Source organism: Dromiciops gliroides, chromosome 3 (genome assembly GCF_019393635.1).
Source record: "Dromiciops gliroides isolate mDroGli1 chromosome 3, mDroGli1.pri, whole genome shotgun sequence".
Lineage (NCBI taxonomy): Eukaryota > Metazoa > Chordata > Mammalia > Microbiotheria > Microbiotheriidae > Dromiciops > Dromiciops gliroides.
The window spans coordinates 442,735,729-442,752,958 of record NC_057863.1 but is presented as its reverse complement, the minus strand read 5'-3'; the positions used below and the strand labels follow the sequence as shown (position 1 = coordinate 442,752,958).

The following is a 17,230-nucleotide window of genomic DNA, read 5'->3' as shown; positions in this document are numbered from 1 at the left end:
AAAGTTCAGATTCCGTCTTGAGAATTGCCTAGAACACTGAGGTTAAGTGACTTGCCCAAGCAGCACTTCAACTCAGGTTTCCTGGCTTGAAGGCCAGCTTTCTATATACTACATTGCTTCTCCTATATATAGCAAACTCCGAAAGAAAAAATATACAAGGATATAAATCTGAGAGAGGTGCTGGAAGCGTCATTAATTTTTCTTTAAGAGCACTATGAAAAGCAAAGGGTAAGAAGAGATGACGCCGCAGACTCGCAGTTTACATACTACAAGTCCCAGCATAAAAGGGGAGGAAAGACCACAACTCCCAGAATCCATCGCGCATCTCACTTGGCCTCCGTGTCATCTTGGGAATTGTAGTTTTCTAGACAATCGCCTGTTTCCCCACGCCGTGATTGCCTTCCCACCTTGTGTAAATTCGGGGTGATTTCTCTGACTTTCGGAAGGCTGCAAACTTGGTGGGGACAAAGTTCGTCGAGTTCCTCGTTTCCCTCCTCGCATCAGGAAGGTGGCTTACTTGAAGATAATTTGAGGAGATCCATAAGGCTCCGCCCTTTCGTCCCACGAGCAACCTGCGTCCTAGCGAAGCTTATTGTCCCTTGGCGCTGGCCGTAGCCGCCGCCCATCCCTCTTTGTGTGATCGGAAAAGCGGAGGAACCGGCGAGAGCCGCGGAGCCGTCAGAGTCGGGGGAGCGGCAGAAGCAGACGACCCAGTTCCGGGCGAGTCGCGGTCAGTCAGGCGGGCTCTCCGTATCCCGCCCCCCCCCCCCCGTCAGGTGGGTCGGCCTTTCCCTCCCGCACCCCCCCCCTCCCGCCCGAGCCCATGGGCTAGGCCGGAAGAGTGCAGTCCGCTTGCCTGTCCTGGGTCACCGCTGTCAGTCGGGCCTGCCCCGGCGTGGGCCCCAGGCGGCTCTGAGAGGAAGGAGGGCACCGCCCATGCCCGGCCCGGCCCGGGACCTCCCTTCGGGAGCGAGGCACTCGGACCTCCGGACTCTCGCAAGATGCGTCCTCAAGAGACACTCAAGCCCATACTTCCCCCTTCGACCCCGCCTCCTTTCCTGTAAAAACTCCCCAATGGGTGACTTGGCCCAACAGGGCGTCGGAACCTCCTTGAGCTCCCCAAACTCTGGATCCGTGACGTTCTCCCCCTCCTCCCAGTCTCCCCGAGGGAGATCGCGGCAGTCCAGGTTGTGCATGTCCGTGAAATTTTACTTGCACGTCTGCAGCTAAAATTAAAAAAAAAAAAATCTAATCAGACGTACACCTATGGAGAGCTCGCTGAGGACGAGATCCGAGGTTTGGGCAACTTGATGTTTTCTCTTCTGCATTTAGTACAGTAGCTCCTATGTGATCTGGCAGCTGGTCGGATAATGTGTGCAGTGTAGGAGATACCCAGTGGACTATATAGTAGATATTCATAACCATGGGTCCGTGAACTTGGTTTGTTTTTAATACAAGTATTTGGTTTCCTTTGTATTTTACTTCATACATTTAAAAATATTCTGAGAAGGGTTCCATTCTTCCAGACGGCTGTAGGGATCCAAGAACCCCTGAACCACATTTATGTAGTACAGAGCTAGAGTAAAGAGAAATAATTCTCGTATGGTTCCTATTTTCAGGTGTGTGCAAGTGTTTCAGCTTTTGTTTTGAATTTTTAAAAAAGTATATTGGGGAAATACTTTCTATTATTTGGGGGAGTGGATGGTTGTCAGTTTGAAGTTCAGAGCCTTCCTTACCCACCATGGGGAAGTATTTGCCTCCTGAAATTTCCTTTGCACTTTAATAGGTAGTTGAATTTTTTCCCCCTAACTCGCCATTATGGTAATATAACAAAATGATTTTTTTGTGTGTTTCTTTAGACTTTTCCCACCAAATACATTGAAACATTTTTAAAGCCACAACTTTCAAAAGCGTTAATGCAGTTTTAAAGAGAAGCACAGAGAAATTGACTTATCTAATAAATTAATGATTTGAAGTAGAATACAGTTTACTTTCTCATTATAATATTTCTGCAAAGACCCCTAAATTTTCACTAGATAGACATTCAGCTCTTTCTGGAACCAAGGATGATAAACTATGGCCATTTAATTATTTCTTGAGGCCTTGCTTGTACAATGCATTCATGTCTTAATACAATCCTTCTTCCTTGTGCAGTGCATTATGCTAGGTCTGGGGCTACAAGAACAAACCACAACACTCCTCTCTCCCTCCAGAAACTTACATTCTACTGATTGTGCATTCTATTTACATGTACAGTATAAGAAACAAACAAAAAAGGTACCTAATAATTGGAGTTGAAGCAGAGGACACCAAAAGCTAAGAGGATGAGGAAAGGTTTCCAATAGGAGATGGCACATGAAGTGAGTTTGAAGGAAGCTGGGGTTTCTGAGAGCTGGAGGGGAGAGGAGGAATTACATTTCAGGCATGGAAGACAGCCTGGTAAAGGCATGGAGTAGGGAAATGGAATGTCATGTACAGGGAACAAGCTAGTAGACCAATTTGGTTGGAATGGCAAGTGTGTTAAGGGGAGTAATGTGAAATAAATCTGGAAATACTTGGAGCCAGATTGTGAAGGACTTTAAATGTCTAGCTAAAAAGTTTGCGTTTCCCTAGAGGCAATAGGGAGCCACTGAAATTTCTTGAGGAAGGGAGCAACATATTCAGATTTATGCTTTAGTAAGATTATTTTGACAGGTATGTGGAAGATAGATTAGAAAGGGGAAATACTAAAAGCTCTCAATTAGGAGGCTCTTGCTATAATCCAGGTGAAAGGTAATAAGGCTCTAAAGAAGTGTAGTAGCCATGTGAATAAAAAAGGGGGATGAATTGAGAGAGGGTGTGGAAGTAGACTCTTGATTTAGCAATTGATTGTATAAGAGGGGTTAGGGACAGAGATGGAAATTAGGGTGATTAGGAATGTGGTGCCCCCAACAAAAATAGTGAAGTTTATCGAAAAATTGAGTGTAGAAGGGATTAAATTCAGCTTTGCATATTTTGCCTTTGAGATTCCTTCTTGCCCATTTGTTGCCCTTCTTATAAAAGTAGCACTTGCTAGCAATTTTTGCATTTTGAGGAATTTTTTGTGGCTATTCAATTCAACAATGAAATGAGTTAATCAATCAGTAAGCATTTATTAAATCCTTACTATGTGCCAGTTACTGTGCTTAAGCCCTGGGTATACCAATAAAGCCAAAAAGATGGTACCTGCTTTCAAGGAGCTTACAGTCTAATGGGGAAACAGCATACAAGCAACTATGTACAAAGATGTATACAAGATAAATTGGAAATAAGTAATAGAAGGAAGGCATTTGCATTAAGGGAAATCAAGAAAGACCACTTGTAGAAGGTGGGATTTTAGCTGGGACTTGAAGGAAGGAGGGGGAGAATTTCAGGCATTAGGGACAGCCAGTGAAAATGCAGTGATAGAGTGTCTTGTCTGAGGAAAAGAAACAAGGGCAGTGTCACTGGATCCCAGAGTAACTGGATAAGGTATAAGAAGCCAGAAAATGTATATTTGTCAGTGAGGAGTAGGGCAGATTAAGATGGACTTTGAACACCAAACAGGATTTTATATTTGATCCTTGAGGTGATAGGGAGCCAATGGCGTTTATTGAATGGGAGGGAGGGAGTAGGACATGGTAAGACCTATGTTTTAGGAAGATAAATTTTTGTAATGGGGAGAAATTGGAGACAGGGAGACCAGAAGGCTATTGTAGTAGTTCAGTTATGAAGTGATGAGAGCTTCTGTCAGGGTATTGCAATGTCAAAGGAGAGAAGGAAGAAATCTTGCAAAGGTAAACTCTATGGGGCTTGACAACAGATTATATATGGAGGGTAATAGAGAGTGAGCAGTTGAGGATGACATGTAGGTTGTGAGCCTTCATGATTGGGAGTGTGGTGGTACTCTAGATAGCAACGGAGATAATGAGTTCATTTTTTGACATGTTGAGTTAAGGATGTCTTGGAGACATCTAGTTTAAGAAGTAGGCAGCAAGAAATGCAAGACTGGGGGTCTGGAGAGAGGTTAGGGCTGGACAAGTAGATTTCAGGATCATCAGCACAGAGATGGTGGTGACTGTCATGGGATGATCATCCCATGGAAGGTGATGAGATGACCAAGTGAAATAGCATAGAAGGAAAAGAGAAGAGGGCCCAGGAGAGAGTTCTAGGGAACAGCGAGGGGTGACCTGGATGGAAATCTGGCAGAGGAGATTGAGGAGAGGTCAGATAGGAAGGACAATCAGGATAGAATAATGTCATGGAAGCCTAGAGAAAAGATAGTGTAAAGGAGAAGAAGGTGATTGAGAGTGTCGATTAATTTAAACAAATATTTAGGAAGCACTTTCTGTGTGTAAGATCCCATGACAGTTATTGGAAGGGGAGAGGGAAGGGAGAAGAGAGAGGAAGAATTACACAGTTCCTATTCCCAAGAAGCTTACCATCTAATAGGGAGGGTATTATACAAGGTTGGATGTGAAGAGGCAAAAAGTTTAAGGAGAAAGTGACCATTTTAAAATGGGGACATGGTGTAATAGAACAATGGTGAGACTGGAGTTGAAAACTTCCATTTAAATGAGAACTGTGCCACTTAATATTTGTGTGATTGTGGACAGTTTGCTTTGCTTTTCTGAACCTCAATTACTGGGGCAGCTAGGTGACACAGTGGATAGAGCACTGGCCCTGAAATTGGGAGGACATGAGTTTTAATCTCACTTCAGACACTTACTAGCTGTGTGACCCTGGGCAAGTCACTTAACCCCAACTACCTTAAACATCGGGGCGGTCTTCAGTCATCCTGATGTATATTTTGCCTCTGTACCCAGATGGCTCTGGAGGAGTGAACTTGGTGACCTTTCATGGGCCTCTCTCACTGCAAATCCCAATGTCATGGTCCTTTTCGAGAACAAAGGACAAACCATAACAACATCCTCAGTAACCTCATCAATAAAGTGAAGAGGCCAGCTTAGATGACTTTTTTTTTCCAGTCAGCAAGAATTTATTAAGTCACTAATATCTTCCAGGAACTGGGGATAGTGGTTTTTTTGTTTTTAAAGAAAGAATGAATAAATAAATAAATAAAATTAGTCCCTGCTCTCAAAGAGCCCACAGTCTAATGGACTACGGCAACACAAACAATATTTTTCTGGCTCAGGTTTCTCCTGCTGCTGCCTCAGTCTTTATATTTCCCTTTACCTCATCTGAAAGTACAGATTAGGGCCACTTCCATAGAGTGATCTGCTTAGTGTCATAGAATTTAAAATCAATTATCAGACCAGTGATTCTTTTTTCTATACTTTGCTTTGCCACAGTCTGTGGGTGCCCCCCAAACCACTCAGCAAGAGATTTACCATTCAACACAGAGTATACTCCTTTCTTTTCCATCCGTTTTGTTTCATCCTGGGAGGTCACCTCACCAGCTACAGTTTCAATAGATTCCTCTTTCAGTTAAGGTGAGTATTATTATTCCATTTTCTAAACTGTTCCTCCTTTTTGGTTTTTCTTCTCTAACCAACCACCTCTCACTGGTCTGCCTCCCCTCCCCCTTAATTATTCAACAACTTACAGGGTAGACACAATGTAGAGATGTGTAAATCACTCTGGGGCACTATATATAATGCTTATTATCTCTCTCTTCCCACCCTACCGTGTATATCGGTTATTCAGGTCAACTTAAAAATGCTAAGTCCCTTGTGACAGTATAGGTGCTCATCCTTAGCATCACAAAAACAGTCTACTGAGATGACTACATAGGCAATGGAAAACAGTAGAAGCATTCCCAATATAAGAAGGTACAGAACAAAGTTGTCCAATTTCACTACTCTGTAAAATAGTTTTAGAAATGCTCCCTATGTTAATAAGACATGAAAAAAATCAGTATGATAAACCATATATGCCTGGGAAATCCGAGAAACTCGACAAAAAAAAAATTTGGATAAAAAATTAGTTTCACAGGGTAACAAAGTATAAGATAACAAGTCCTCATTCTTAGATACTAGCAACAGAAACCAAAAAGTACCAGTAAAAAAGAAATACCACTCATAGTAAAGACCAAAAAAAAAACATTTAAGTATTAACAAAAATAAAATTACAATTTTTTTTTTCAGAAATAAAGGGCTTTGTCATCTGTAAAAAATCCCTCTTCTTTTTGAACTCTGTAGATGATATTCTTCACCGGCTCCCTATTTATGCCCCACTTGATATTGATAAACCTGTGATTGATATCTACCAAAGAATTTTGTTTGCTCCTAACATATACATGGGAAATACCTTGTTGGAAATGAACCTTTAGAGACTAGGCAAACCCTTTTTTTCCTCCTGATCAACAAACTGTAAACATAATGGAATCTTATATTCTCTACTCCTCTCAATATAATTTGGGAGCAGCTAGGTGGCGCAGTAGATAGAGCACCGGCCCTGGAGTCAGGAGTACCTGAGTTCAAATCCGGCCTCAGACACTTAGCACTTACTAACTGTGTGACCCTGGCCAAGTCACTTAACCCCAATTGCCTCACTTAAAGAAAAAAAAAATAATAAGATAATTTGAGAGAGAAGGCAGTAGCAATTGAAGAGTTCAGGAAAGGCTTCACTATAGAAGGTAGTACTTGAGTTCTTTGTTATCTTGAAGGAAGAAATGGATTCTAAGAAGCATTGGGAATAGCCAGTAAAAAGTTGTGGTGACAAGAGATAGGGTATTATTTGTGAGAAACAGATCAGTTTGGCTTGATCACAGTGAAGGAGGATGTCCTTGAGGATGACAGGGTAGATTAGGGTTAGGTTGTATCGGGTTTTAAAAGCTGAAAAAAAAAGTTTACATTTTATCTTAGAAGCAGCTGAGAACCTTTGGAGCTGAGTAGGGAAGGACCATGATCACATCTGTGCTTAAGGAAAATCTCTTTGACAGCAGTGTGTAGAATGAACAACAGTGCTGAAAGTTGAAAGACCTAGAGACTAATCAGGAGGTGATTGCAACAATCTAAACAAGAAGTAATTAGGACTTGAACTAGGGTCTTATCTGAGTGAGTGAAGATGTTTTGTAGGTAGAAAGAGCAGTATGTGACAACTCACTAAATAAGTGGGATGAGAGAGAATAAGGAGTTGAGGATATACTGAGGTTTTAAACATGAGAGAATGGATAGGAGGTTTGGAAGAGGGGATGATTTGGGAGGAAAGATGAGTTCATTTTTGAACATACTGAGTTTCATGCCTCTAAGACATCTAGTCTGAAATATCTAAGTCAGTTGGTAATATGGAATTGAAATTCATGAGAGACTTATACTGGATATATAGATCTGTTAAACCTATGGGAGCTGATGAGATTACCAAGAGAAATCGCAGAGGAAGAAGAGAAAGGGACCTAGGACAGAATCTTGGGGAATACCACAATGAGGAGCCCTTCAAATTCTAAATCTAGGATTCTGCAGTCAAAGAGGGCTCCATGGATAAGGTACTACCTGAGCTGTGGAAATGAAGATGGTAATTCTCAGGCATTGTGAAATACAAAAGGAAAGAAATGGGGAAAAATCTACACAAATGCTTTAAGATGGAGACTGAAAGAGGGAATCAAGAGAAAGGTAATGATCTAGTTTGGTTGGAACATAAGGTATGGAAAGAAAAGCAGCAAGGTGAAATAAAGCTACAAAGGAGTCGGATTGTGAAAGAACTTAAATGCTAATTATATTTTATTCTCTCTCTATGCTATTAGGAGCACAGAAAGGACCATTAGGAAGGCTACTTTGGAAATTTATGAAAGCTAGATTAAATGCAAGGGTACCTGTTCAGTTCTGGAAGTGTTTACCAAGTGCCTAAAAAGTGTCAGGTTCTGTGCTAGATTCTGGGGATGTAAAATTTAAAAACTAAACTGTGACTGTCCTCAAGGACCTTCCCATTCTATTGTGGAAACAACGCGAACAAATACATTTTATATTTGTAAAAGCAGAACTTAAACAGAGGACACTAGCAAGTGGCAGAGTCAGGGTAGTCTTTCTGGAAGAATTGGTACTTGAGTTGAGCTTTGAAAGAAGCTTGGAGTCACATGAGGTGAAGGTGAGAAAGGAGAGTAGAATGTCCTCTATGGAACAGAGCACAAAGCAAAAGATGATTAGTTCTGTTTAAGTCGTGTTGAGTTCAGAGTGTTTGTGAGACCTTGAGGTAAAGATGTCAAACAGTTGAAGTGGAACTGAAGAGCTTGGGAAGGACTTGGGCCTGGATATATAGATTTCAGAATTATCTTCTTACGGCAGGTAATTGAAGCTTTGGGAATGGATGAGATTACTGAAAGAGTGAAAAGAAGATCAAAGACAGAGTACTGGAGGACACACAGAAGTAGAGTGGCTGGTATTGACAAAGAGATTCACCTTGCGCTCTGAGGTTGGCACGAAGGAGAAGTCAGATGAAACCATAGAGAGGTTTTAAGGTGTGGAAGATAGAAAACGAGAGGGAAAAAAAGATACACAGATAAGTAGAGAGTTGAAAATTTTAGGAGGAAGAGAGCACTACCAACTAAGGTTGTGGAGGAAGGAATTATATAGGAGGTGGTACCCAAGTTAAGCTTTGAAAGAAGCTAGGAATTCCAAGAGACAGTAATGAGGAAGGTGTACATTCTAGGAATTGGTGATGATTAGAGCAAAAACATTTTGATTATAAATTTTTTGTGTAAACAAATCTAATATAGTTAAAATTTATAAGGAAACAGGTAACTGGTAAAAAAAATCTGCAGTTTTTTTCTGCAAAATCATTGATAATTAGGAAAATGCAAATTAAAACAACTCTAAGGTTACACTTTCACCCAATGCAAATGTTGGAGGAATTCAGGAAAACAGACACTAATACATTGATGATGGAGCTGTGATTTGGTCTAGCCACTATGGAAAGCAATTTGTAACAATACTCCCAAAGTTATTAAACTTCATTTAATAAAATTTGTTAAACTACACACAAGACCAAGATTATACCCCCCTCCCCCAAAAAAAAGATTAAAGAAAGAGGAAAATATTTATAGCAACTCTTGTTGGAAACTAAGGGGATGCCCATCTATGAAGCAAGGGCTAAACAAATTGTGGTATATAAACACAATGGAATATGATTCTGTATAAGAAGTGATGGAGAGGCAGCTAGGTGGCGCAGTGGATAGAGCACCGGCCCTGGAGTCAGGAGTACCTGAGTTCAAATCCAGCCTCAGACACTTAACACTTACTAGCTGTGTGACCCTGGGCAAGTCACTTAACTCCAATTGCCTCACTAAAAACAAAGCAAAAAAAAAAAGAAGTGATGGAAACTGGGAAAGACTTATGACCAGATGCGTGGTGAAGTGAGCAGAACTAGTAGCAGTTTACACTATGACAGCATTATAAAAAAAGTTGTGAAAGATTTTAGAAGTCTGATTAATGCAAATGATAAAACCATGAATCCAGAGGTCTGAAGATGGATTACAGCATTCATTTCCAGACAGAGAAGTGAGACATACGTATCTCGACATGGCCAATGTGAAAATTTGTTTTGTTAGACTATACGTAGTTGTTGTGAAGATTTTTTGTTTTTAATTGTATTGGGGGAGGCAGTATGAAAGAGATAATAAACACTTGTAAAAATAAGCTTTTTAAAAAAAAGATGGAGATAGGAGATGAAATATTAAGTTAGAAGGGAAGCAGCTTTAGGTCACTTTGGCTGGAATGTGCCTAAAGGGGTAGCCTGGGGACTAGACCTGTGATTTTATTGGTATAGAGATCCTTCCTCCCCTAGCCCCTGCCTTTGCCTCCTCCTCAAGAAAACCTCCTTTTACCAATACAGTTCTACATCTTCTCAGCAATTTATAACCTTAAGGGACCTGCCTAGAGAACTAAGAGTATAAATGGCATGACCAAATTCACATAGCCCGTGTGGATTAGGAGCAAGACTTGAATCCCAGGGCTTCCTGGCTTTGAGGCTGGCTATCCATTATGCCATCCTGCCTTTCTTCCCAAGGGTGGATCATGTGAAATAAATCTAAAAATGTAGCTGTAAGGCAGATTGTGTAAGGCTTTAAAAACCAGGCTAAGGATGTAAGTTAAGGATTTTCTTGTTTTAAAAAATATAAAATATGCTATTGTTCAGCTAGAAATCATTTTGTTTCTTGTTCATGTTTGTAATCTTTCCAACTCCCAACTCTTAAGAGATTACAAGACCATTTGCTTTACCAATGGGATTTGTACAAAGTGTGTTTCTAACTTTAACAAAAATAAGTTATTACCAACATTCTGATTTTTTTCAATAATTTTATTTTCATTAAGGTCGCAACCATGTCAGACAAAAGTGAATTGAAGGCTGAATTGGAGCGAAAGAAGCAGCGGTTAGCTCAAATCAGGGAGGAGAAGAAGAGAAAGGAAGAAGAAAGAAAGAAAAAGGAAGTAAGTTTGATTAGGTTATAATTACATTAATTTGTTTTGAATAACTTGCTTATTCGTTTCATGATTTCATAGTATTTTAAACTATGATAGACTTAGTTTTGTGAATCTGACTCCAGTTTCTTATCTATCTCACTTGAAACAAGTCTTGAATTCCTCAATGGATCTATCATTTCACCGATGTGGGTGCTCCATCCAGTACTAAAGATAACAACTCATCCATGCTTTTCAAATTCTTCCTTGTCTTCTCCAAAAAGATCTACCTTGTGTGCTGAAATTTCCTCTTTAGGTCTCTTAAACGCTATCTGAAAAAAGACAGTGAATGTATGACATAGGCTTTCCACCTTTTTACCCTTCACTCTAACTTCCTAATTGGCCCACTTCCTTTTCCCATCCTGTATTCCTTGGAACAACCTGTCTTTTGTCCTATTAATTATGTATAAATCATCATTGGTCATTTGCTGAAGCCCATTTATACCCACCCTGCACATTTTCACTGAACTTTGGGTTACCTATCATTTTTATTCTTTGAAGATTTGAGTATTCTATAATTAATATCCATTCTCACAGTTATCAGATTAATGCTGTTAAAAAGATGAGATTTTGCATCAGGCTTTTTTCTGTGGAATTGTTGAAAACATTGCTCACTTTTTCAAGTGCGAGTCTATTCAGTTCAACAGATGTTTATTAAGTTTACTACAATGCTTGGGATACAAAGACAAGGATGAAATAGTTCTTGCAGTCAAGGAATTTACATTCTATTTGACTTCTTTCTTCCTTCTCTTTAATTCTGGGTCCAGCTTATACTTCATCTGTAGTTCCTATCCTAGATTAATTTACTAATGGACTAACTCAATGGACTCTACCCAGATGTATAATAGTTTGGAAAAAAGCATTTCTTTATTTGTTTGGTTTTCTTGTATTTATTCTTTTGAATAATCAGAAATTTAATTGAGGAAATCCCAACAATGTATGATTTTTCCTTTTATCAATCATTTGGTGTCTTCTTTTAAAAAACATATTGAAAATTGATCCCTCAGTGATTTCAACATTGCTTCCTCAAGAATATACATACACATACACATACATACACACACAATCATGTAAAATGTATTTCCATTTTAGTCATGTTATGAAAGAAGAAACAGTTTGCCAAAAAAAAAATTAGTTTGCAAAAGGAAAAAAAAATACAGAAAGTGAAAATAGTATGCTTTGATCTGGATTCAGACTTTCTTCACTTCTTTCCCTGGATGTGGAGAGCATTTTCCATCATAAGTCTTTTGGAATTGACTTAGATCATTGTATTGCTGAGAAGAGATAAGTCAATCATAGTTGATCATTGCACAAAACTACTGTTATTGTGTACAATGCTTTTTTCATTTTCTTGAGTATCATTTTCACTTCTCCAAACATACATTAGGTACTGAGGTGTTAAGAGTATAGACGTGGTGGTTACACTGTCCTAGATGATGAAAATTAGTCGTTATAGAAATACAAGCAGATTTGTCCCATTTTTCATCTGTTTTTCTCCCAGTTTCGTGTAGAGGTCTGTCCTAGGCCCCCTACTCTATTCTCTCTATACTCTATCTCCTTGACCTCATCATCTCCCTTAGGTTTAATTATCACCACTATTCAGATGACTCATAGATCTAGAAATCCAGCTCCAGTCTCTCTTCCAACCTTCAGTTCTGCATCATCATTTGCCTAATTGATAAATGTTGCTGAGACATCTCAAACTCAGTATGTCCCAAAATGAAGTTATCTTGCTTTTCAAAACTACCCATCTTCCAAATTTCTATTTCTTTCAGAGATGCCACTGTTCTTCCAATTTCCTAGGTTTGTATACTTGGTCTTCTACTCAGTGCTTCTCCCCACCTATCTGGTCAATTTCCAATATTGTCATTTTTCCCTTCACAACATTCCTCACATATAGCTAAGACTAAATTTAGTTCAGACTTTCATCACCTCTCACTTAGATTATTTTAGCAACCTCCTAATTCTTTTCTTTGCCTTAAATCTCTCCCTACTTCTCTCCTCTTTTTTCTCTCTTCTTCCTCCACACTTCTGTCAGTAATTTTCTTTAAAGTACAGATCTGACCATATCACTTATCTATTCAGTCAATTCCAGTGGTTCACTATTGCCTTTAAGATAAAATGTAAGCTCCTCTTTTTAGCTTTTAAAGCATTATATGACCTGATCCTAAACTACCTTTCTATTCTAAATGGACATTACTCTCCTTCCCTTGCTTTGTAATCCAGCCACATATTTCTATTTCTCTCTGTTTCTCACAAATAACACTCCACTCCTGTGTAGTACCACCTGCATGAAGCCATTCCTGATCCCTTCAACTATGTTGCCCTCCCTCTCAAACTAACTTGTATTTACATATAAGTATAAATACTTTTTATTCATTTGTATTTATTTTCTTTCCATTTATCCTATATATCTTTTTTCTCTCCCAGTTAGAATATAAACTTCTTGAGAGTAAGGATTGATTTCATTTATTGTTTTTTTATCCATAGGGCCCAACACAATGCCTGGCACATAGTAGGCAGTTGATAAATGTTTCTTGGTTGAACTGGTGTAGTTGTATGTCAAGACAAACTTTCATTTTCTCTTCCATTAATCTTTGCTGTCTTATGAAGTACAAATGGTCCATCATCCCCTGCTGTAACATTTTGAAAATGAGTTTATATTCTAAAGTGGTATTACCTTTGGTTTCCATGTCTTTCTACTTGGCATGGTGATAAAAATGTTTTTTGGCTGAGGTTTTTTGGCCTACTTGTTTAGGCAACTGCTTTACATCTTTTAATTTATATAAAAATAATGATAGCCCTATGTCAATATCTTTTCCTTCATCCATTTTCCAATAGTTGTTTCAGTAGGTCAGATTGGAGCCTGTGTAGTTGTTATCTTTTTATCCTTATTCTTCTGGTTGGTGTCAATTTTGACAGCAAATGGATAGTCTGCATATAGACAGTTGATTCAGAAATGGCTTCCACATCAACAAATAGTTATTTCCTTTCTGTTAAGGTATATTTACTTTCATTTTTTATGATATTCAGTGTTCACCATACCCAGGACCTTCCAATTCTTTTGGAAGAAAGAATCCATAATACACATGCTTTTTCATAATCTAAAAGCCTTTGTTTCTTAATCCTGAAACACTGTAATATTATTTTTTTGTCCTCCCCCATGCACTTTCACATTGTAATCAAGGATCATTCTTATGTATGTTTATATTAGTTTGATTTAGACATTTTTGTCATATTCTTCATAGAATTTCTCAGGGATAGATGTTGCTGCATAAACCTCATGGAGTTTTTGCATGAGCTGTTCATGAACATCCAAAGGCAAGATCACCAACCATGCACAAAATGATGTTTCTTGTTACTTTGGGACACACAGGTCCACAAATTAAATTCAACAAACATTTAAGTGTTTGTTATCTATACTATACAATATTATACTAGATGCTAGAGATATAAGGAAAAATGAAACTGTTCCTTTGCTCAAGGAACTTAAAATATGATGGGTAGGGGAAGGGGTTAAAACCAACTCTGTTAGCTCTCAAATTTATTTTTTCAAGGCAAACCTAGGTGCCATGCTTCCATTTAGCTGCAACTCCTTAAGTCTTTTGGTTTCATTTATAGGGAGAATGTCAGTTTGACTTGATTTCCTCCTTCACTAATATGCCAGTCAGGCAGCTAGGTGTTCAGTGGATAAAGCACTGGCCCTGGATTCAGGAGGACCTGGGTTCCAATCCAGCCTCAGACACTTGACACTTACTAGCTGTGTGACCCTGGGCAAGTCACTTAACCCTCATTGCCCCACCAAAATAAATAAATAATATGCCAAAGTCTTGTTCATGAAATCAGGATCTCACATTTAGAGTACTAATAGTGATAATATTTGTAGATGATCAAAAAGCTGTGTAGTTCTTAGCACCTTCTTCTCCCCTTCTCACCGTCACTTCAGAAACAAAAGAAGGAAACCACTCAAGACTAGGGATCCATTTGTATCGTTATTTGTTTCATGGGTTTCTGTGACTAAAGAATCTGTCACTTAATATCAAGACTACTGGATTCTTAGTTTCACCAATTCATGGAGAGTATACAGACAGTCTATTTGCTGAGACTATAATTGAAGCTTTTCCATCCTGGTAGAACCTTTCAGAGGCTATGTTCTACCAACTCAGCTTTCAAGAGCTCAGGTTACCTCCTTGCCTTGGTGAGGTATTATAAGACTTTTGGCGGGCAGCTAGGTGGCGCAGTGGATAGAGCACCGGCCCTGGAGTCAGGAGGACCTAAATTCAAATCCGGCCTCAGACACTTAACACTTACTGGCTGTGTAACCCTGGGCAAGTCACTTAACCTGAATTGCCTCACCATAAAAAAAAAAAAACCCAAAAAAGACTTTTGGGGCAATAACGTAATATAAAAAAGGAGGATTTACAGAACTAAGCTAGAGAATAATTATTCATTTTTCCAAATGGGTTCTTTCCAAAAAGAAAGGACTCAGCATAGGCTTCCTTTAATTGGCAAAATTTTAATTCATTTATCATATGACTTGAATTATAAAAATTGAGTTCACATGCAGTTTTCCACAAAGCAATATACATTTGTATTGTATTGTATTAACATTATCAAGCCACAAAGTACAAATAAATGGCAAACCAGTTAATTTGAATTTTTAAATAATTTATCTCATCTTAATATTTTATTAATTTAAGATGCTAATAATCTAATAGCATGGGCCTAATGAGTGGCATAGTGGTCACCTCCTGAATGTTAGAGTGAGTATTTAATAGTGGATACATATTTATTTCTTACTGATAAAGAAGGTCCTAGCTATATAGAAAAGCCCTAGCAGTACACTTTTATATGTATTGCAATCAAATGTACTTTTCATCATCGTGTTTCTTTTATTAAAAGTATTTTTAGATAAATGTGTATAAACTAGTGATATATTTTAAATGGTATATTACCATATTATATTTGAAGTATATTCAATAATTAGTTCATATGGTACTTTCATTGATTTATTGTTTCATTGGCATGGGCACTACTTTCACAGCTCCTCCTCTGTGGTTTTTCATCTTATGGATTTTTGTCCCTTCCCCCCCTTTTTTTTTAAGTCCTTCATACAATAGCCATTACTTCCTGTTTCTTTGCCTAGGACAATGGAAAAATTAATAGCACAAATAAATGCTGGTATTGCTTAAGTTCACCATTAGCAGTCACTTTATTCATGATGGGTGTTGAAGTTATTCTTAAATTCAGCATAACTTTCTGTGCTATGTTATAAGCTAGTTGGAGTTTTAAGCCAGTTACTTGATTAAATAATGAGCAACTGCCAGAATCATGATTCAGACTTGGAAGAGCTATCCCAGAATATCATCTATAGGATTAATCTATCCAAAGATGACAGATGGCCAATTATTGCTTTCCAATTTTCAAGGATGATCATGTTATGATTGGCATCTAATTTTCCAGGACTGTCTGTAATATGATTGGCATCCAATTGAGAGTTTGTGAAACATGTTCATAGAATTAATTTAATGGGATTAAACCATGAATTGCTGGTGACATACATATTCATGTGAAGGGGACAGAGTATAAGACTCAGCTAATAATTTCATTGGTAAAATAAGCTCAGATGGTTCACCTATCTTGATGGATTTTTTCCCCCTGATGATTTCTTTAAATTTATATTGGTAGGGTTTGAATGAATTTGAACAACCTTTCCAGTCTTATCTAAAACTGTTCCCTTTCATGTATATTGTCCTTTGTCAAAACTGGAAGACTTGTTGTCTCCTGTATATGTGCTGCTCTATTCTATCTTTGCTTACGCTGCCTCATAAGCTTCCTCACTCTGATCCTCTTTCTTTGTATCTTTCATGGGTATTTGCAACAGAACTTGAGGGCCACCTCCCTCCTAAGACGTTTTTTGATCCCTGCAGTTGTTAAAAACTCTTCCGCTCTTGAAATAACTTCATATGTAAGATTAAACATCGAAACATTGGATTTGTTTGATGAACCTGTTTATTTTTTTATCACTGGAGGAAAAGTACCCTATAAATCTGTTCTCCTTAATTTCAGTCCATCTCTATTGGCTCCTTCCTTTCTACCTGCAAACACACCCAAGACTAAAAAAAAATCCTGGAAAAAAACCCCTACTCCCGAGGCAGCTAGGTGGCGCAGTGGATAGAGCACCGGCCCTGGAATCAGGAGTACCTGAGTTCAAATCCGGCCTCAGACACTTAACACTTACTAGCTGTGTGACCTTGGGCAAGTCACTTAACCCCAATTGCCTCACTAAAAAAAAAAAAAAACCCTACTCCCTAGACTTAATATCCTCTCTACATCCATTCTGGTATCTATCCTCTGGTTTCCCATCCAAATCTCCAGAAGCTATTTATGCCTGCTGCCTCCATTTCCTCTCCTTTTTCTTTTCAACCCTTCTCATTACTCAGTTGAAACAGAGTTACCAGTAATCTTTTTTTTGTTTGTTTGTTTGTTTGTTTTTGTTTTTTTAGTGAGGCAATTGGGGTTAAGTGACTTGCCCAGGGTCACACAGCTAGTAAGTGTTAAGTGTTTGAGGCCGGATTTGAACTTAGGTACTCCTGACTCCAAGGGCCGGTGCTCTATCCACTGCGCCACCTAGCTGCCCCCACCAGTAATCTTTTAACTGCAAAATCTGATAACCTTTTCTCATGCTTTTTTCTTATACTGTTGACCACTCTTTCCTGGGTACACTGTCCTCTCTGAATGTTCAACACTATGTTTTCTCTTGGTTCTCCTCTATCTGACTACTCCTTCTCAGTCTCTTTTTCTGACTTATTGGCCAT

The 17,230-nt window shown here is 38.7% G+C and overlaps 1 protein-coding gene across 9 annotated transcripts in view; it reads left to right on the top strand.

Annotated features, from left to right (window-relative positions):
* The first annotated feature begins 437 nt into the window (after nt 1–437).
* The window catches only part of DYNC1I2 (dynein cytoplasmic 1 intermediate chain 2), a 67,872-nt gene continuing 51,079 nt past the window's right edge, over nt 438–17,230 (top strand). For 2 of the 9 annotated variants that reach the window (XM_043994604.1, XM_043994597.1), the window contains exons 1-2: nt 845–1,296; nt 10,266–10,382. In XM_043994604.1, the coding sequence (XP_043850539.1) occupies nt 1,267–1,296; nt 10,266–10,382 (147 nt within the window). In that variant the 5' untranslated portion in view covers nt 845–1,266. Of the gene's footprint in view, nt 777–844; nt 1,297–5,309; nt 5,451–10,265; nt 10,383–17,230 lie in introns of those variants that run through there. The other 7 variants (XM_043994605.1, XM_043994603.1, XM_043994600.1 and 4 more) reach the window with 6 other exon arrangements.